The following is a 22,375-nucleotide window of genomic DNA, read 5'->3' on the forward strand; positions in this document are numbered from 1 at the left end:
TGGGTATGTTACTGTCAGTGCACCTCATATGGGATATATCACTAAATCCGCTACAGTTTTGCTTTAGCTATTTGTTCGTTCTACATGCTTGCATTTCCCAGCTGAGATGTCCCTTGATATCAGTTAGAAATCTAAATAGTTTTATCCATCATATTGCCCCACCCCTGTCAATTAATTTAGCATATTCCAGCTGATTCACAGCATTAAAAAAGATTCAAGGAACTAGGCAAGGTCCTCTCCTCTGAAGAAATGCATTAGAGAAGGGATCTCATGGAAGTTTACAGGACATTAAACAGGATGGTTGCAGTCTTCACTAAGGTTTTTTAGGAAGCTTGACCAAAGAAGCAAAGGCTAAAGGGGAAAGATTTGGACATATGATAGAAAGAACTTCAAACAATGGATATTCTTCTGGCCAAGGGTGTGGAGATGAAGCCCTTCAAGCAAACTGATAATTGAATTTGAGGCTTTTGTACTTGGAATGAGCAAGCCAAGCTCAAGCTCTCCCTTATCTCATTCCACTTTGTGCTCAAATCTGGAACCAATTTGTCTGTATGACTGAGTATTACATCAGGTGGGACTCATGATGAGCATTAAAACCATTCCATGTATTCATGAAACAGTCAGGAGTTAAAGCGTTGTTTGAATTAATACGTTAAACCACAATTCATGACTTGAAGCAATATGAAAGATGGTGCATCTGGGTGTATATGTGAGAGGTTGCATGTACGCACATGGCACTACATGTGCCTAGACTGATGGTTGGATTTTATATAAGATCTGCAGAAAAGACTCTTTTTGGTGAAGTTTAGTATTTTCCCTGTTGTGCTCTCATTGCACTTTTAATCATTATATTTAAAAATTGCAATAACCAGTGACACCAATGAGCTAATTCTTTAGCAGCTATTTATGCTACTGGCGGCTCTCTCTAATGTTTAAATTTTTGTTTTACGGAAATGAAGCATGATTAAAGTAAACCTGGGGGGCGATTGTCAAAGTGATGTCTCCATCTGGAGCAATTTCTAAATTTAAAAATGTACAATGAATTCCTCGTGTAAACGATTTAAAGCATTGCCTGTGTCCTTCTGCACTGCTGGTGTTTATGACGACCAGAAACAGACTAAGATGCTCACTGTGGCTTTACCTCCATGCCCGGAATATGCAGACTTTATTTTTGTTTCTGGTAAGAAGCATGTGTCATCATTTTGAAAATTTCCAAATATGAATAGAAACTAGTAGCTACTTTGTATTTTTGCATGCCTCTTTATTTCTGGAATTTAAACTTTCTCTCAAAAGAAAACAAGTGGCTTTATGTAGAATTAAAATTCCTAACACGGAGGCAATGTCTAGTCTTGAAGCCTTTGTGCTCTTCAGTCCAGCTGGGACGGTCAGTGTTCTGGTGTGTTACGGCAAGGAATGGTGTTGTTGCTTTTAGTCAGAAGTCCATAAGGAGATCGTGCTATCCCTGCCAGAACAAAGAGGGAGACTTAGAAAAGTTGAGCAATTATAATTTGACCTGATCCTTTAGAAAGGGCGTGATTTTCAGCATAGTTTTTGTTTCAAATTTTGCAGCCTAATCCCAAATTTAGGCTGGTGGTGCTTGCAGAGTTTGTGATGATGCTTCTTTCTGGTGATGGTTGGGATCAGCTGGTAGTGTGTTCAAGGGACACAGCTCGGAGAAGCACCTGTGACTAAAACAGAGCACGCTGTGAAATTTTGTGTTTTGCTCAGATTTTTATTTGTCTTGGATGTTTTGCTCTTTCGATTATGTACACGTCAAATGTGAAATATAGTCTATCAAAAACTAATCTGGAGGCTCTGCTTTTGAGCTTCTGTAGCTGCTGTAAATTGGGCAAGACACAGCTGATTGTTACATTAGGCTAAGCTGCGAATTAAATGAACCATGTCTTATTTAGGTGCAACCAGCTTCAAAACTGTCTGCCCCCCCAGGCCTGTTTATAGCATTTTATGCCTTTAAAATTAGTGCTGCTTCACATTGGCTGCGAGCTCTGTGTGTTGTGCCTTTGAACTCCAGAAGCAATGAGATCCTGGACATTTTTGGCAGCATGGTAGCTTGTTTTGCATCTATTCAACTGTTTGCCTTGACAATAACAAAAAAAAGTTTGGGTGAGGCGGGGGGGAAGGGCACCAGAGGTGGATGCAAATTGGTCCCATTCACTATCCGAAACAGCTGTTGTTTTACTAGCAGTCTTTACATTTTTGCAGCCCCTTTTCTATCGATGTTCCTTGCCTTCTGGCTACAATAATTCATGGCCGTATTTTTATACCTCTTATTGTGTCATCATAGAGTTGTACAGCAGAGAAACAGGCCCTTTGGCCTACCGCATCTATACCAACCATCATGCCTGTCTGATCCCATTGCCTGCATTAATTCCATATCCCTCTATGCCCAACTCATTCAAGTACCTGTCCAGGTGCTTGTTGTTACTGTTCCTGCCTCCAGCACCTCCTCTGGCAGCTCATTCCAGATACCAACCACTCTTTGTGTGAAAAAATTTACTCATCAGATCCCCTTTAAACCTTCCACTCACCTTGAACCTGAGCCCTCTCGTTTTTGACACCCCTATTACAGGAAACAGACTCTGGCTATCTATCCTATCTATACCCCTCATAATTTTATATATCATGTCACCTCTCTGCCTCCTTTGCTCCAGGCAAAGCAGACCCAGCCTATCTAATCTCTCCTGATTTAGAGCCTTCATGTTCCACCAGTGAGAGTTACTTTGCAGTTTTCTCGGTCTACAGGAAGCTAACCGAGCTTGTGGAAGGAAACGCCAGACTTGAAACACCTCCATGCACGTTTCCGTACGCTGCTGCTCTGAAGCGGCTGACGGCCCATTTGTTTTTCTTCTTGATCGAGCAACTACACACCGTGCCTTACCTGGAATTAACTTCTTGCTTCTTATAACAAACTAATAACAAGACTTTGAACAACTCCTGTTGAAAGGGAACCCTGTTCAAACCAAGAAGAGTGCTGCTTGCTTGTAAACTGGATTAGGCTGAGAAACAATTGCTTTGAACGACTCCTGTAGATGAGGGTCCTTTCATGGCCAAGAGCCTTACAAGCGATAAGATATCTTTATTAGTCACATGTACATCGAAACATACAGTGAAATGCATCTTTTGTGTAGAGTGTTCTGGGGGCAGCCCGCAAGTGTCACCATGCTTCCGGCACCAACATAGCATGCCCACAACTTCCTAACCTGTACGTCTTTGGAATGTGGGAGGAAACTGGAGCACCCGGAGGAAACCCACACAGGCACGGGGAGAACGCACAAACTCCTTACAGACAGCAGCCGGAATTGAACCCAGGTCGCTGGCGCTGTAATAGCGTTATGCTAACCGCTACACTACCATGAGGCACTTTCTGAAGCATAATCGCTTCTCTAATGGGGAAATCTTATGGGCATGTTTTACCTAACAACATCCCCAAAATAGTGAAGTAATTAACTTTTTCAGGCTCTGAGGTTTAAATATTGGTCAGGATTGGGAACCCCCCCCCCCACCTCTGACCTCCTCCAAAATAGAATCCTGGGATTTTTTCCATCCACTTGAGAGGGCAGGTGAATTCAGAAGTTTTGCCCCACCTGCCCCTCCATTGTAGAGCAGCAGCTCCAGTGCTGCAGGATTCCCAGTGTCATGTTATCAAGTCTGCAGAGTGGAGTTTGAACACCTTCACAGCTGACTCGTATCTTTCTCTAATTATTGGTTGCCCAATACCTTGTAATACAAAGAGTTGCACCTCCAGTCACACACACACCACATCCACTTCAACCAAGAGCAGCCACATCACATCTGCTTACTAACTCATCCTGAACTCCAGTTCAAGCCAATCAGAGATAAATTCAAGGTGACTTTGAACATAGAATGGGTGTCAGCTGATCGACTATCCCTCCTGGCACTTCCACTGCGAAGATCAACAGAAAGGAAAATAGAGCAGGGTGTGTAACACGGTGTCGGATCCGGTTATTGTCGAATCCGCAGGTTCTTTCAGGAGTCCAGGAACGAGTTGAAAACACCTTTGTGCTTCACAAAGTTTTATTGGAAAAGTTGAAAACAAAGAAACAGTCAAAGAGCACATGTCACTAGCTTTACTACTAGGAGATGAGCTGGGATAAAGGAACTAAAAATGAGCTAGGGCCGGGGGGAAGAGAGCAAGAGAGAGATGGAGGCAAGAGAGCAAGATAAGTAAGAGAGAGAGAGACAAGCAAGAGAGAAAGAAAAGCAAGAGAGAAAGAAAAGCAAGAGAGAGAGAGAGACGAGAACAAGATAAGCAAGGGAGAGATGGAGGCAAATGAGCAAGAGAGTGATTAACAAAAAACGACACCTTTTATACCTGAGATAAGAGGTACTCCTTAGCTAACAGTGGTCCAATCAGAAAACCTATTAGATACCTGTGGCAAAATCAACCAATGAGAAAACACATATTCACCCGATGGGCAAACCAATAAGCTAAGAAGAGGCCATACCTTGTACAGCCACTTGAGGTGTGTTAAACACCATACATGTTTAAAAAAACTACTTAAAACAGTTGAATCCAACAAGGGGGACCATCCAGTGACACCCATTCTGTTCCCAAGGCACCCCATAGGCATGTAAGCACCTGTACACAGCTGCAATCACTGCCACACATCTGTCTACAGCTGTAGCCATTGTCACACGCACATGTGTCCCCATGATCACTGGCAGGCTGATAAAAGCTCCATCCTTTCCCATTTTCAGTTGCCGCCGTCTGCTCTCTGATGCACTCATGCCTTCATTCCATACACGCTCATGAGTGTGCACAGGGTTGTATGGTGCAGAAACAGGCCCTTCAGCCCACCATGTCCATGGCAAACCTTTTTGCCAATCTACACTAGTCGCATTTGCCCACATTCAGACTGCATTCTATGCCTTGCCTATTAAGTGTCTGTCTAAATGCCTCTAATGCAGAATCATACTTGCAGCCTCAAGCACATCAATTTCCATTTGCAGATTCTGGTATGCACTGCAGAAATCCAGGATCCTCACCATCAATTGCATTTGACATCGTCACAGAAATAAAGTAGGCCCTAATCTTTCAACAAGTGTCATAACCTCTTTAATGGTTTATCTTAAATGTAACCTACCTTTCTGTAATTCCAGACATTTCAATTTGCCACAGACATTCCAGTGGTTTTTAGTTGAAATTTTATTGAGAAATAGAAATAATCAAGGGAGCAAAGGAGGCGATTCAGTACAGGTCATTGGAAGAGCAAGCCAGTTAGAATTATTCCTCTTTTGTTTCCCATTGACCTTTAAAACCTTTCCTTTGTGGAGGATATCATGGCCGGGTGTTGTGGCCAACAGTGAGCTTGCTCTTAACTTCTGAAAACAAAACTCCAAACTTACCTTTCGCAGCCTTCCCATTGAGAACTCACAGCCCTTGATTCAGCAGAAACTGAGAGCTTTAAATCACAAAAACTTTCAAAAACAGTTGCAATCAGTTAAAACACTTAACAAAGCATTAAGTTAAAATATTGTAAAACAGTTTAGAAGGTCTCCAAACACATTAAAACATCTTTTAAAAAATGTAAATGAATAATCCATTAAGGGTTTCTAAAAATTTGAGTAATTTTAAACTGCAGTCCTGTCTAAAGGTCAGTGTACATTAAAAGAAACACTTACCTGAGGGTCTTGCAGCTGACCCCCTTCTATTTAAACCGAGGGAAAGGGATCGGTTGCTGCCCCTCTTAACAGGTACAGGAGACCTCAGTGGTCTGCAACATAGGTATAGGTTGATCACGAGGACCACTCCAACTGAACTCTTCGGCTCCAATGCCGAACCATTGTCAGCTTGCCCACCGCCAGCAGGTGACGGCAACTTCAGGACTTGGGTTCCCATCTCATGTCAAATGCTGAAGTTGCTGTTCGTTATATGGGGTGAACTCTGCCAGTTTTGTTGGTGTTCCCTTGCAGATCCAGGCCAATGTGTTGTACAGCCAAGGTAATATCTCAAGGTAAAACAAGGTAATTCTCAGAAATGCTAAGCAGCCTTTTGTATATGCTGCATATATGAGAGTGAACAAATCAACTGTTCTAGCCTCCCAATTAGTGCTTTCCCTAATTTGAGTGTTTAATTGTTTAATGACACCCCAAGGTCTACACACAATTAGATATTAAGCATAATTCCAGTTACCAGACAATTAAGGAAGCTGGAGCGGGAGATAAAAATATTATTGATGAATATTTTCCCTTACATTAGGGAAATCACAAAACTGAGATGATGGGTGAAAATACATTGTTTGAAAATACATTTAGGAATAGGACTCCCAGCTGTTTTGGTTTTGGACCAGATAGGCAGGTTTTAGAATGAGTTGTCAGGATTTTCTAAAGCTGCAAACAGGACTCAGAAGGTTTTCCACAGCTGTCTTGTGCAGGCACAGTGGTGCAGGTAGTAGAGTCGTTGCCCTCGCAGCTCCAGTGACCCAGGTTCAATCATGACTTCGGGTAATGTCTGTGTGGGAGTTTGCATGTTCTCCCTGTGACTGTGTGGGTTTCCTCCGGTGCTCTGGTTTCCTCCCATATCCCAAAGACGTGCGGTTGGCAGGTTAATTGCCTGCTGTAAATTGCCCCCAGTGTGCAGTGGGTGGTAGAATGTGGGGGGAGTTGATAGGAATGTGGGGAGAATAAATGGGGTTAATATAAAAGGGGTGTTTGTTGGTTGGCGTGAGTTCCCATGCTGTATGATTCTATCGCCCCTTGCTTGTTTCCTGATATGGAACCGTTGTTAAATAAGAATTAAAGTGTGCAAGCTTGGCTTGGTTTATAGCATCCTCTGGCCTATGTGTAAGTGAGTTACGAGTTCAAGCCCATCTCCAGAGATTCGAACCCTGTAATCTAGCCTGACACTTGATGCAGTTACACTGACGGAGGTGTCCATCTTTCAGAGTAGACTCCAAGGGAGTCCCCTGCAGAGGAAACATCTAAACACTGAACAGGAGCATTCTTCCCAGTCTTTAGGAAAATATTTAACCCAAGACTAATGTCACTGAAACCAGCCTAATCAGGTCCTGGCAGGGATGTGGCCATTTCTGTTTTATCAAAAGTAGGACAAAGAGGATGGTAACGACACCAGAGCCGAGGAAGGATGAGAGGGCGGTTACTTTGCTGATGTATTTATATAATATTCAGTCATGGCGTTTCTCCAGAGTGTGGACACATCAACCCCTCATCGAGCAGTAAGGGATGTACCAGGACTCAACAAACTTGGCCGCAGTACACGGGAGATCACGTGCTTTCAGCTGCAAGTTGCCCCAGCTAGAGGAAACATCAATTCTAACACCTACCCAGTCCAGGGCCCTTAAGAATTTTGTACGTTTCAATGAGATCACTTCTCTTTTAAACTCAGAGAGTGCCAGAAAATCAAAGGAACTGTAGATGCTGGAAATCTAAAATAAAAACAGATGCTGGAAATACTCAGCAGGTCTGGCCGCATCTGTGGGAAGAGAAACAGAGTTAAATGTTTCAGGTTGAAGACCCTTCGTCAGAACTGGGAAAAGAGGGACAAAGGATCTTCGACCTGAAACGTTAACTCTCTCTTCCCACATATGCAGCCTGGCTTGCTGAGTATTTCCAACATTTTCTGTTTTTATTCTGGAAAGTTTAGCGTTAGTACAGGCCTTGGCAACACTGTGGTCCAGGAACTAGTACCTGTTAGCGTATGTCATTGTCTAAGCAAGAGTGAAAGGACGTTTGCAATGTCCACGCCTTGGCAAATGCCAATAACTGTTGGACTGACCACCGCCTGATCCACTCTCTTGTTCTTCATCAGCCGGGCCCAAAACAACAGCAAACACAAAACTGCTGCCTCAAGAAAGTCAATGTTGAAGGTTTCAATGATGCTGGCAGGATAAGCAAAGCAGCATCAGCGTCTTCTCCCAAGCCAAACATCTCCAGCATCAAAGCTCCGATTACAACTGTTCGGCTCTGGAGAGCATGCCCAATACTGGATCTCTGAGACAGACTCTTGGTCTGAGCTCCACTAGGGCAAGAAATCAAGGGTGGGCAGAGGCAATTTTTGAGGATGTTTAACAACACACAAGATGCTGGAGGAATTCAATGGGTCCAGTAGCATCTATGGAGGGAAATGGACAGTCGACGGTTTGGGTCGAGACACCTTCATCAACCCGAAACACCGACTGTCCATTTCCCTCCATAGATGCTGCCTAACCTGCTGAGTTCCTCCAGCATCCTGTGTGTTGCTCCAGATTCCAGCATCTGCAGTTTCTCTGTTTTGACGATGTTTCTGAAAAGATGTGACGTTCCCACTAACACAGAATCTCTCACCTCTGACTATTCTATATGAAAATGGAGCATTCTGGAGAACTGTGAACACACAAGCCCAGCATAAAGTTCACTACCTCCCAAACTACACAGTCTCCTGCAGCACAGTCAGCTGGTCCCACACTGGCATCGTCATCTGCCTCAGAGCTCGTGGCACTGGATTGGAAACAAGTCAACCTCAATCCTGAAGGATAGTCTAAGGAAAAAGATAGTATCATTCAGAATGTCCTGGAGCAGACTTTTGAAATATTGTCACTGATATAATGTAGAAAAAGCAGTGACCAACTTATGAACAGCAAGGTCCTATAGACAACAACCTGATAATGACCAAATTAATTGTTTTACGCGATGACAGTTGAGGGATGAATGGGCATGATGGTTAAACACAGTAAAAACGTCTTAATTACAGCACTATCTGCAGTAGAGAAAAATAACATTTTTTGCTGAAAAGCATTTAGGAAGGGAAAAGAAAATAACTTTTTCTGTGCACTGGGGTTATGAAGCACTCAAGCCGCAGGACTGTAAATTATCCTAGTCGTAAAGTCTTTCAGCACAGGAACAGGCTGTTTGGTCCACCATGTCCACACAAAGGATATGTGCAAACATCACCTGCTGAGATACTCCGGCACCTGCCTGCACACTCAGGTGGATCTGGAAGATCCAACAGTAAATCTGAAGAAAAGCTCGGCAGTTTTCCCAGTGTCTCCGAGCCAGTGTTTACCATCATCGGTATCACTGAGAAACATTATTGTGTCACTTATTTTGCTGTTGGATTGAAGGAGGCTGCAGAGAATTGTAGACTCAGCCAGCTTCATCATCACGGGCACAACCCTCTCCACCACTGAGAACATTTTTAAGAGGCGGTGCCTCAAGGATCATTAAGGATCTTCACCATCCATCATTAAGGATCTTCACCATCCCGGGACATGCCCTCTTCACGTTACTACCATCGGGGAGGAGGTACAGGAGCCTGAAGACCCACACTCAATGATTCAGAAACAGCTTCTTATCCTCCATCATCAGATTTCTGAATGATCCATGTACACTACCTCGTTATTCCTCTTTGCACTATTTATATATTTTTGTAACACAGTAATTTTTATGTTTTTATGTCTTGCACTTAACTGCTGCCACAAAACAACAAATTTCACAACATATGTCAGTGATAATAGACCTGATTCTGATTTTGATTGTCTGTTTTTCATAAGTACAACAGGAGTGCCTTCAAATCTACTTTGATGTGAACATTGGGTCCTTCTCAGGTGGGTAAAAGGCTCAGACCAGGAAATATTTCCACTGAAGCCCATCTGCTTTTGTACCAGGAATGTTACCTCTAATGTTGTATTGGGGTCTGCAGTAGGAGACCTTTTCAATCTATTTTAGTGACTGTAATCATAAAATTACATATCTTTCAAAACTGATGTGCACCAACAGTTCCTGTGCCAAGGGAAAGGCCTTCTATGTCCCTCTAACATGCTTGATATTCTGTTCAATATATAAAATTGTCATGGACTAATCTTTGTTAATCTTTTGTTCAAACTGTGGGTTAGTAGCGCTTAGATTCCTGGATAATCAGATAGCATGCCAAAGTTTGTACTGATGGCAGCGTGTTGTGTAAATTCAGTTTAGGGTCCCTGTGTCAGGGATTGAGAGGTAAAGGGCAACGTGAAAAAGCTTACAATTCTGACTCCCACAAAGTCTGTGAAAACTTTGTGAAGCATCATATGAACCTGTGAAGTATCTTGATCTATAAATCAGCAAAATTGATGGTTACCTTTGTGAGAAGCTTTCCAAAAGAAAAACCTGCAAACTTTTCTAAATTAATTATGATGCCCATTCCGAAATTTCTGTTGCAATATATAAACAAATGTGTTATTTGGTGTTTGTGTGCTTATACACTCAAAAAAGCATGTACAAATCTATTATTCCACTTAACACTGGACTGCTGAGACAAGACTTACATCTGTATTTAAGCACAACAAAGCTCCGAGTTTCTGATTTACTCAAAGGATGCAGCTGAAGCAGCCTCCCTTGGTATTCTGGAGACACAAGAGACTGCTGATGTTGGAATCCAGAGCAAAAATCAAACTGCTAGAGGAACTCAGCAGGTCGGGCAGCATTTATGGAGACAAAGGGATGGTCGACATTTCGAATCGGATTCCGCATCAGCTCCTGATGCAGGATCTCAATCCCAAAACACCAACCGTCCCTTTGCCTCCACAGATACTGCTTGACCCGCTGAGTTCCTCCAGCAGTTAGTTTTTTTGCTCCCTTGGTATTCGTTGACTTTGCAGCATATTGCGATTGGTGTTGGTCTGCTGCTGCAGATCCGTAACTGATGAACAGTGTTGGCCTGCAGCTTTAGTTCCTAGTTTAGAGGAGGTTGCGTTAGCATGGTTGATACCTCTAAGTAAGCATCCTTGTATGTTGATGTAAAATCAAGGCATGTCACTGTTTCCAGTTGCTTCTAATACTTCAAATGTTTTATAATCACAAGTTTGATTAAAATCAAACTTTCCCTTATGGGATGTGTGGAGTTTTTGGAAAGGATTCTCTTGGCTAATCTGCATTTGTCTGAAACTTGCTTTTCCCATCTCTTCTTTATGTTTATCATTGCCTACTTTAACCCATATTAATTATGTGGGAGTGCTCTGTTTTCAAGCTAATAATGCACTGCATTCTTTCTTCTCAAAAACTTTCCATAAAATGGCAGTGTTGATTAACAAGAGACACATTCCTTACTGCTGTAAAGTGGCAGGAGGTTATTCTGGAGATATCTGTGTTGGTGCAGCAACTGTCTCCCTGTCAGTGCTCAGAGAGCCGTGGTTTTGTGACAGAACCGCGGATCGTGAGCAGGTTTCCCTCATCGCACCTCATTTCCATCTGGGGCATCAATTAGCATGTTTGTTGAGGCTAATTGAATGAAACTTAATCATAGTTCTTAATTGCTTGACTATGTGAAAAGAAATCACATTAATGCAGCTAATTAAGTGGATGGCAATAGATGCAAACATAATTAGGAGTCAAATGTAAAAACAAGCGACAGCGGAGGAGCAAAGAGGGTGGATTTGTGCGCCCGGTCACCTCGTTTATTGATGCTCTCCAAGCAGAACAATGGCCCAGAGGCTCTCACAGTTATGTTTTTGGGTATGATGAACACCAATAAATGCAAATAGGTTTGCAATTACTATTTTCAAGCTGTTAAGGGGCAGAGGTTTGCAAGGACCACACTTGTGGAGGCTTGCATCAAGTAGTCTCCAGTGACTTGTTAAGAGTTGTTTGAGTACTTTGGTTTGAATTGCCCTTGTGTCTTGTTAAGATCTTTCTGTTCTGATCAGTATTGAGACACAAATGACACAACTGATTGTGGAGACAGCATTTGCACATGAAAACCAGGGGAGATGGTTTGAATTTGAGATTCTGCCTTGTTTATAGTAATTGGGGCTTGATGTTGACAAATAACTCTGCCAGTACCTAGGCTGTTTGAGCAGGATAAAATTATTCACACAAAAAAGGTGATTTATTTTAAGCTGCAGGTATCCATATGTAGCTCATAAATTTATATGATATTTTAGAAAAAAATTGTCTTGATTCGGACAAAATATGTGGACATTGGAATTTTGTTGCTGTGGTGTTTGCATTTGCTGTATTTAGTCACCGTTCGTTGAAATGCTAAATGGTTTATTGCACATTAACTTTACATTTATCCATTCTATTTTATCCACTTGCAAATGTAATTCTAAAAATGGAGCATTTGAATGCTAACGTTTTCACATTAACTTTTCTCATGTCAAGGATTACATGCAAAATGTCCACGGGGAAGGAAATCGACCTTCTTCGGACTACCGTCAAAGTCCCTGGAAAAGCGACCGCCTCGCGCCACCTCAGCTTGTGCCCCCATTTCCAGTCCAAAGGCAAATGGTTTGCCCAAAGACCTGAGCAGTTTGCATATTTCACAGAATGCAGGTGAGTGACACGTTGCACTGTCGGTGAAAATTACCTCCTGAACTGGGAGCAGAATTTAGCTTACAAGTATCTGTGTAATGATCCTGGATTGTAGCATCGGATAGTAACAGTACAGGGTAATCAGGAAAGAGGTTTTTTTTTTGCTTGAGTCGTAGTAACAAGACCATCTTTTAAATGCTCCTTCGCAGCCTGATGCAAGCAGATGCATTTAACATGCAAAACCAACCTTGAGTTTCTTCACGAACTGCACAGTGGTGCAGCTAGTAGAGCAGCTGCCTCTCAGTTTCAGTGACCCAGGTTCAGTCCTGACCTCCCCGGAGTGTATGGAGCTTGCACCTTCTCTTTCTGACTGAGTGGGTTTCCTCACACATCTCAAAGATGTGCAAGTTGGTAGGTTAACTGGCCACTGTAAATTGTCCATTGTGTGTGGGTGAGTGGTAGAATCTAGGGGGAGTTGACAGGAAGGTGGGGAGGATAGATTAGTGTAGGGCAGGTGTCAATGGGTGTTTGATGGTTGGCATAGACTTGATGGGCTGAAGGGTCTGTATATGTGCTACATGACTTTACAACATTTTGCCATTCCTTGTTAGGCTGTATGACTATTCAAGCAGCTATAGTATCTGTCCTGTTATGAGAATACCATTTGCCATATTTCTATATCAATTAGATGAACATTAGAAAATTAAATGAGGAGGAAAGTACTTACCATATCAGTTTTCTTCCATGGAAGTTAAGACAATGAAATGGGACTCAACCCCCTCCTATCCTTATAGTTCAAATAGACTTTAATTTACTCCCTTAAAGGGGCTTTAACAAAGCTGTCAATGCAGATTAGAGGATTTAATCACTGACTTTGAGCCTTTAATTTCCCCCAGCGCTACAATAGTTGATGCATTTATATAAACTTCCTATCTACACCATTTAATGCATTTCAGTGAGAGTCTCTGCACTGTGGCCTCACTTATCCCAAGAATGGAATCAAACAATTCTTTTTTTATAATGCATCAGAATAGATGGATTTGGTGGTGTAGGATCAGTGAATTGGACTCTGACCTGCACTGAGCAGACATCAATGTGTATGTATAATCCAGATATGAGGAGAGAGGTGAAAACCCAAATTTGTCAGGATGCAGCTAGGAAAGTTGCCCATAATCTCCCATAAATTGACAGCCATCATGTTTAACTTGTACTTGACACAGGTGTATTGATGGAGCTTGTTTCCTCAATTTGAGTAGCTTTGCCGTGGATTGATTAACATACACAGGGGAAACTCACTCTCCCAGAGCAAGTTAGAGAGCAGCTGATATGATCTACTCCCCTTTTCATTTGAAGGATCTCTTAATCCATGCAAAATAATCTTCACTGATTTATTATTAACTGTTGGAGGATTCAACTTTTCTCAAACAAAGAGAGGACTTTGATTTAAGAGTCAAAAATATATGATTTACTGAACAAGTTTTGTTCTGGAATCTGCCAACAACCACATGAAATAGTTTTTAAATGCAACCTTCCACTTAAAAGGTTTAAACATTTGAATTCTAGAAATGGATACAAACTGGATTTTAAAGAAATACAAAACTCCAGTAATTCGGCACCCTTGGAATGTTCGTAGTGCCAGACCAGCAGACTTTCCAGACTTTCGGATCATACTCCCAATACCCAAACGCACTTTTATTTTGCATTTTTACATGTTGCACAGTGGTATAATAAATTTTCCAGTGAACCCAGTGAGGTTAAATGAAGCAGGAAATATTCAAGCACTCTTGACCCCAACTCTGACAGAAAACCTAACCCACATTCCTGAACCCAGTATTCCCAACCCCGACCCCAGCTGCGCTCCGGATCCTGGCTCTGATCGCACACTCCACTTGTGCTTTGGACCCCACCTTGCATTCTGACCCAGATGCCAGACCATCAGGATTGCTGAACAATTGGATGCCAGATTATTGGAGTTAGTATCAGAATATGGTTGTTGTTGGAAAGGTCGGTATTTATTGTCATCCCAAGTTATTCTGGAGAAGGTGGAGGTGAGACACCATGAAATCCTGCTTTATTTGTGAAAAAGGCATGTCAGAATCAGATCTTTGAGATTTTAACCCAAACAAGTTCAGAATGATATGCAACTTTGAAGTGATGAGATCCCATGTACCTTCTGCGCTTATCCAAGGTGGTTGAGGTTACAGGTTGTAGAGGTGTTGCTGAAGCAGAACTGGTGAATTCCTATATTATATGCCATGGGAATAATTTAAAAGAATAAATTCATGGAATTTGAGCATTGCTGGGCAGTGTTGCGAGGATTGAATTGGAGTACAACTCATGCCAGAAAAGCCAGGCATATGAGTTAAAATTACAAGGCATCACGCTTGAATCTAATGAGTGGATCAGCCAGCATTCCTCTTATGGAAATTGAAGTGCTTCAAAAATCAGCCAATTTGGATATCATAAATAAAAATAGAAACTGCTGGAAATATTCAGCAGGTCTGGCCGCATCTGTGGGAAGAGAAACAGAGTTAATGTTTCAGATCAAAGACCCTTCATGAGAAACCTGAATATTTACAGTAAAAACTCCAATAATCCGCTATCCAACTATTTGGAAACCCCAACGATGTAGCATCTGGCTCACCAGGTAATGTTTATTCTGCTCCCTTTCAACCAACTGGGGCCCTGGTTCCTGTGCTGCTTTTCATCTCACTTGGTTCACTGGAAAATTTATCACTCTATGTAACATTTCAAAAATGAATGAGAAGTGTGTTGAGGTATTAATAGAAATAGCATCCAGTGGTTCAGAAAATCTGCCAATCTGGCACCATCAGAGTCCCATGCATGCTGGATTATTAGAGTTTCACTATATATTTGCTTTTCAGGAAGCTACATTTTTTGTTCAAGCAGATAAACCAACCCAGTCGGATACCGACAACTGGTAGGCTCACACATTAAGGATTGTCACTCAGGGCTAGGCAGTGGCTTGGAGCCAGTGCCTGTGGAAATGGATACATCACTCAGTGTGAGTGAGCACCTTCGGAGGAGGAAGGGAGAAGACTGGAATTGATATATCATAAAGTAGCTCAATATAATATTCTTCCCTGTCTTGTCATCTGTAGTTATCTGACATATTGGAAAAGAAATACACAGTTCTGTAGATTTGAAGCCCATTCTTCTCATCTTTTGACTTCGAGTTTCTGATATTTTGCTTTGCAACATATCTTAATTCTGATTGTGCTCAAACAATTTAAGACGGTGGATTTGATCATTTTAAACAACTCAAATGTAGGCATAGAAAAGCCATTTGCTGACGTGTTTTTGACTATTAACTACCTTACTTATGTTAATTCTTAACCTCTTATAAATTTCTGTCAGAACCCTCCAGGACATCATTAACTTATTTATATGTATTTATGACAGCTGGTAAACCTTTAAATCTCTATATAGCAGTCCTGCAAATAAAAAGTGTAAAACACAGACCTCAGTTCAGTGTAGCTTAACTAGAATTGTAATTTTCTTGTTAATTTTTTGTTTCATTTGATAAAATTTATTTATAGCAGGTGTAAACTTCAAACATGTAAACTTTCAGCCAGTTATTAGGTAACATATCGCAAAGGTCCCACTCAGCAAGGATCGTGCTCCTGCTGTAGAATTTTGGTCTGGTAAAGCTAGAAAATACAAGTCCCCTCTGCACTGACTGTAAGGACTTTGTCCAACCCATAAAACCAAAATAATAGCATGAATATTCAGTGACCTAGAATACTAATTATTGTCATGAATATTAATGCGATCAGACTTTCTTTCCAGTCAGACGTCTCTGAAGATGGGACTGTAATGAGAGCAGTTAGGAGTGAATGCTGTTCACATGACAGTGAGTCGGGTAATAAGGATAGCTTGATTAGCACTGTTTTCGGAGATGAAAGAACTCACGTGGGGTGTGGGGGAGGCACTCGTTGCCTTGTTGAGCACCGCTGGCTGTGTGCCGCTGACTCAGATTAATGAGGCCTAAGAGGTGCATTATGAGCAGTGGCAAAGGTTTGATCTAATGGATTCAGTCATTTTTCCTTGACTGACAGACATGAGGAAGTAATTGCCTGTATAGGAGAGCAGTTCATTGGCAGTCAATAAAGAGATCCTTTCCCTTTATTGTTGTATTACTTCTGCTGTGGTTCATGGTGTCAAAGCTGTAGTATTTAGATGCAAAAGAAAATATTAAAATGTATTTTCATAAATTCATCTCTCATAATTTTTTAATAATGCACTGTTCATGTTTGGATGAAATGACCAAAAAAAAATCTTATTCCATTAACAAGGCTCATAACCTCTTCTGTGTAGAAATGAAAAGTAAAAAAAACAGAAATCAGTTTCAGTCACTCAGCCCCTGGATGTTCCCCAACCTCTGGTTCCCCACCTTGTGCTCCTTGTCTCTCCCATCAGGGGCCTTGTGAAGTTTAACCCCATTTGACCAGGGTGACACAGCTCAGTGGCTGCCTGTGAATTCTGCTGTGGCATGCGAGTTTGCAGCAAAGAGTCATGACATGGAAACAGGCCATTTGGCCCACCACAGCTACACTGACCAGTGGGCACCCATTAGTGAGGTTTTTCAGCTCATTCTACGTGTTCCAGCACTTTAGTAAAAGAAATCCAAAATTAGAGTTCGTACTCTGAGCTCTTCATGTTGGCCTATACATTGTTCCCTTTGATAGTATTCTCAATTACCTTAATACTATATATTAAGGTAATAACTTCTAACTGGGGCCAGAGTGCTACTGACTGGAGCCATGCATGACTCCTCTAATCACTGGCTTATGTGCACAGATAACAAACTCGATTTTGCAGATCCACTTAGTGCTAGCCTCTGCCTCCTGGAAAAGTTTGATGCCAGTGGTCTCCTGGTAGCACAGATGCTTGTTCTTGCTGAAATCTCCTTTGGTGCCACCTTTTGAGAGTCATAGAGAGCTGCAGCACGGAATAGCCCCTTCATTCTGTGCCAATCATCGCCCTCCCATCTTTACACTAATCCTATCCTAACCCATTTTATTCTCCCCGTACTCCCATCAACTTTACCCTCCTCACCCTCCAAAGTTTTCCTTCCACTGACACAACAGGGGGAATTTACAGCGGCTAATTAACCTACCAACCCGCATGTCATTGGAATGTGGGAGGAAACCCACATGGTTACAGGGAGAAAGTGCAAGCTCCTCACAGACATCACTCAGGATCAAGATTGAGCCTGAGTCACTGGAGCTATGAGGAGCAACTCTACCAGCTGCAACTCTCTGCTATCCATTTTTAATAGATTATTTATTTAAGAATTTCCAAATGTTCTTCATTGAACATTTCACCTGTTAACACTGGTTTCCGAACAATACCGCTCAGAAATAATTATTTGCTTGAAATTGGAGGAGATATTTTAGACAAGTTCACTGGAAGGCCACCTCCCTAGCAAAGTTTAAGTGGATTGCCGAGCTGATCTCTGGCAGAAAAAGAGCTGAAGGAAGAGTCATTATGATTTGCAATTAAGAATGATTTACAAGAGTTAAACTGATCAGAATTTAAAGGAAGAGTTGTATCTCTGTGGAATTTACTAAGTTATTCCTGGTTTTCCAATATGGTAACATATATCCAATATCCAGTAATAAGCAACAAGCAAAACTGGATCAAGTCATTTCAGATTGAAGCTTATCCCCACAGCATTCTTGGCCTCACCTTTTTCTTTGTCCTCTCCACCTCTCCTCTAATGTTCCAGCAATTTAAGACTAACTTGTTTTTTTATCTTCCCAGTTCTAATGAAGGGTCTTCGACCTGAACTGTTAACTCTGTTTTTCTTTCCACAAATGCTGCTTGACGAACTAAATGTTTCCTGCATTTTCTGAGTTTATTTCAGATTTCCATCATATGTAATCTTTTTAGTTCTTCAACGAGTTTTGCTTCATGCATATTACCAGTTATTGACATATATTACTATACAGGAAACCAACTACAACTAAGTTCCACAGATACTCAGTCATGTTGGGAAGGGGGACGTGAAGCCTCACTGACAACATCAAGAGATAATAACGTAGGTTGAAGGAATGAAGAAATTATCTACCACAACATTCTAAAAGAAGGAACAAGTTTTGTTTTAATATTGACATAGTATATTTTCAGATCTTCAAATAACATTACCATCTCACACTGCCTGACATTGCCAGTCAGACTCTACCTTCTCCCCGATGTAACTGAACGCATGTGATTCATGTCCCAGAATGCCAATGAATCCTGTTGAGATGTTCATTAATTATGAGACCAGCAGAATTCTTGTTCTTCAAATCTATCTTGTTACCGATCAGTAAACCCTCTTCTCAGCTTCTCCAGCCAGGGTCATCCATGCTCCTGCTTCTCAACCATTTTCCTCTTAGTGCTATTTATTCCTACAATAATGCACAGATCCACATCTGAGTGCTAAGCATGTCGGCATTGGTTCAGTCACATTGCTCTCACCTGTGTGTCACAATGTTGTGGTGCTAAGTCCTACTCCAGAGACTTGAGCACAGAACTCCAGGCTGACATTGCAAGTGCAGTACTGAAGGAGTACTGCACCAGCGGAAGTCTCACTTTTCATATAGATCAATGAAGTGAAGCCCTCATTTGCTTTTTTCAAGAAGATCCATAGCATCACTTTGAAGAAAGGCAGGGGAGTTATTCGAAAAGGAGGAATAATGTCATGAGTTCCACAGGTGAAGCCTTAAATCATCATCAGAATTAAACACTTGTGAGTCACTTTCTGTCACCAATCATAATGGTCCAATGCTTGGCCAATGTTAAGCCTTCAGTTAACACCACCTAAAAACAGATGTACTAGCATTATCAGATTGTTGTTTGTGAGATAATGCAATGCATAAATTATCTGCAACGCTTCTTGCAAAACAGCAAAGAATGCACTTTAAATGTATTTTATTGGCAGTAAAGTGTTTGATGAATCTTGAAGTTGTGAATGACTGTATATATGCAAGCCTGTATTACTTTCTAACACAAGAACATAGAAGCAGGACTCTCAAGCCTCCCTCACCATCAGCCCAAGGCCTCAACAACTTCTCTCCGTCAGATCCTACAATCCCTCAATCTTTCAAAAATTTGTCTACCTCCACTTAAATTACTTCTATTGATCCAACCCCCACAACTCTCTGGGATAGAGAATTCCAGAGATTCACTACCCCCTGAGGGAAGATATTTCTATGTACCTCTGTTTTAAATGACCAGTCCTTTACCTTTAAACTAAATCCCTTTGTTTCAAGATTCTCCCACTGGTGAAAACATCTACCCTATCAAGCCCTCTCAGGATCTTATATGTTTTAATAATATCACCCTTCATTCTTCTATACTACAGGTTAGAATACAGACCTAACCTGTTCAACCAGTCCATCAGATGGGTAGAGTAAATCGATATCTTCTTATCAATCTGTGCCCAATTGTGAGGAGCTTATTTCTTCTTGTAGATCATGCTTGCATTGAGCACCTCATATTTGATCATATTTTTTCTACCTTGGATTTCTGCATAATCCTGAATAATTTATTCATTGGTTTTAACAGTTGTATCCAATCCCAGAAGGTCGACTGAGGGGGTTGTAAGGCAGTGATAGAGGATTAATAATCATGGATTATTGCCCAATTCTTTTCCTTACTTACATGGTGTATACAGGTCACATACGAGAACGCAGATGTGGAACCTGGAGCAAAAAACAAACTGCTGGAAGAACTTAGCGGGTCAGGCAACATCTGTGGAGGCAGTGGGATGATCAACATTTTGGGTCGAGACCCTGCATTAGAACCGAGAGTGTAGAGGGAAGGCAGCCAGTGTAGAGAGGGAGGGGCGAGGCTGGGGCTGGAAGGTGATAATTGGATCCAGGTGAGGAGTGAGGTGATGAGTAGATGGATCCAGGTTGAGCACAGAGAGGGAGGAGGTAGAGACAGAGGCTGGAAGGTGATAAGTAGAGACACAAGAGGCTGCAGATGCTGGAATCTGATAAGTAAGGAAGGTGATAAATGGAACCAGATTAAGGGAGGAATGAGGGGCAGATGGGACCAGCTGAGGAATGAGATAGGAGACCCAGCAGGTAAAGTGTGCAGGTGATGGGCATGTGGAACCAGGCAAGGGAGGGGAAGAAAACTGGGTGATGGGGTGCCTGTTGAAGGGGTTGGAAAAGGGGGATGAGAGAAGCTGGGTGGATCAGAAGGAGCACAGAGGCTGTGGGTTACTTGAAACTGGAAAATTCATACCATTGAGTTGTAGACTACTTAGGCGGAATATGAGGTGCTTGTTCCTCCAATTTGTGTTTGGCCTCACCCTGGCAGTAGAGGAGGCCGAGGATGGACAGGTCATTGTGGGAACAGGGAGGGGAGTTGAAATGACATACAACCGGGAGCTCAGAATGGCCATTGTGGACAGAGCGCAGGTGTTCTGCAAAACAGGCACCTTGTCTACTCTTGGTCTTGCTAATGTGGAGAAGACCACATCGAGAGGTTGGAAGAGGTGTATGTGAATCTTTGAATACATCATGTATTCTTTTTATAAAATGGGATGAGGGAGAGGATAGTGATCATCCAGTGATGCCATTAAATACCATCAGTGAAGGTGAACACTGTTAAGATTCATGTTTCAGATTGTTGCAAGGATGAATGCAGGCATTGAGGCCCAGATTATGTTCGAATACAGAGTCTTGCTGCATTCCCCTTCCCTTCTGACTCACAAGATTACTTCTTGCAGGAAGTGTGAGTGAATAACAGTGCACCAAGAAAATGTGACTGCTGAGGTCCTTGGGAACCACAGAACCCAAATGACTTTTGCATCCTTCTCCAATAGCTCTCCTGCTCTTCTTCAATGTGATGCCAAGGATTAGAAATAGGGTAACAGTGGCGGCAGAGCACAGATGAATTGGTGTGGTGAGGTACAGAAGAAAAAGAAAAATTGTCTAGGGTTGGATTAAGAGAGGAAAAGAAAAGAAAACTAATTAAAATTTTAAACAGTTTAAACTCAACAATTTACAGTATTCAGGAATAGGACACAGTTTCAGTTCTTCCCTTTCAGGGCTGGAGGTGTTGAGTAGATTGCAGCAACTAAAATCTCATTGAAAGTGTCATCATACTGTTAATGTACTGGTCCTAACATTCTGCAGAAAGATTCATTCAAGTTTTGCAAAAATATTTTATTAGACACTAATTCATCTACGTTTCTTCTCTGTCGCTACCTCATTTCTTTCCCAATCCTTACGTGACTTCAGTAAAGGAAATAGACTTTTGGTCCTGTTCTTCAAGGGAAGCTGAGGACAGGCTGCCATGACAGATATACACAAATCAGGCCTGTGAATACTTGCAGTCATCTCCCGTTTGCGACAGATTGTCGAGTTACTTTCACGCTAATCATGTTGTGTGTGCTAACCCTGTCATTATTACCCCAGCAAATTCTGGGCCAGTAGTTTCAGAATGTTTGCACATTCATTACAGTGCAATGCCATGAAACTAAATCATTGCTCATTCATCCCTCAGCTGTGAATATAAATATTGCACCAGGAATAAAAAGCTAGCTGGAGGTGTGTTAGCATTGGTGATGCAAGCTGGTTAAATATATATATACTGCATTAGATTTTTCTTTGATTGCGTTCTCTTTGGTGTTATGTGTCCTGTTTCCTGATTTTTAGTCTTGTAGACTTGCAGTCATAGATCTTGTGTTAAGCTGCTTAGATTTCACTGTCTGCTTTCATACTGCTTGACCAGAAAAGAAAGAAAAGAGGTTTTACAAGAAATAAAATGAGTAAATCAGCACTGTACCTGGAACAGGCAAAAATGAGTGTTATTTTTACTCGGCTAGTCACTGTTCAGGAGATATTATAAATATACATTGGAGACTTCACTGCCCCAAATTAATTTTATTTGACGCAAATACAGGTTTATATACTTGTGAAAAGGGGTATGTTCCACCTCAAGATAATTTACTGCAGAAACTGGCTGCAAGTATTTTGGCATTCTTTGATCAAGAGGTCAGACTAGCTTTTCATTACAGTGAATAAAGCAGGCACAAATGTCATAACAAATGGTCTCAAGGGAGAGAAGGGTCCCACGTTCCTTA

At 41.7% G+C, this 22,375-nt stretch overlaps 1 protein-coding gene across 1 annotated transcript in view; it reads left to right on the top strand.

The window, feature by feature from the left end:
- The window catches only part of LOC127568304 (arf-GAP with GTPase, ANK repeat and PH domain-containing protein 1-like), a 540,943-nt gene that overhangs the window by 359,868 nt on the left and 158,700 nt on the right, over positions 1-22,375 (top strand). Inside the window, 3 exon segments of the mRNA XM_052011908.1 lie at positions 12,118-12,138; positions 12,140-12,184; positions 12,186-12,288. Of these exon segments, the coding sequence (XP_051867868.1) occupies positions 12,118-12,138; positions 12,140-12,184; positions 12,186-12,288 (169 nt within the window).

This window comes from Pristis pectinata, chromosome 1 (assembly GCF_009764475.1).
Source record: "Pristis pectinata isolate sPriPec2 chromosome 1, sPriPec2.1.pri, whole genome shotgun sequence".
NCBI lineage: Eukaryota > Metazoa > Chordata > Chondrichthyes > Rhinopristiformes > Pristidae > Pristis > Pristis pectinata.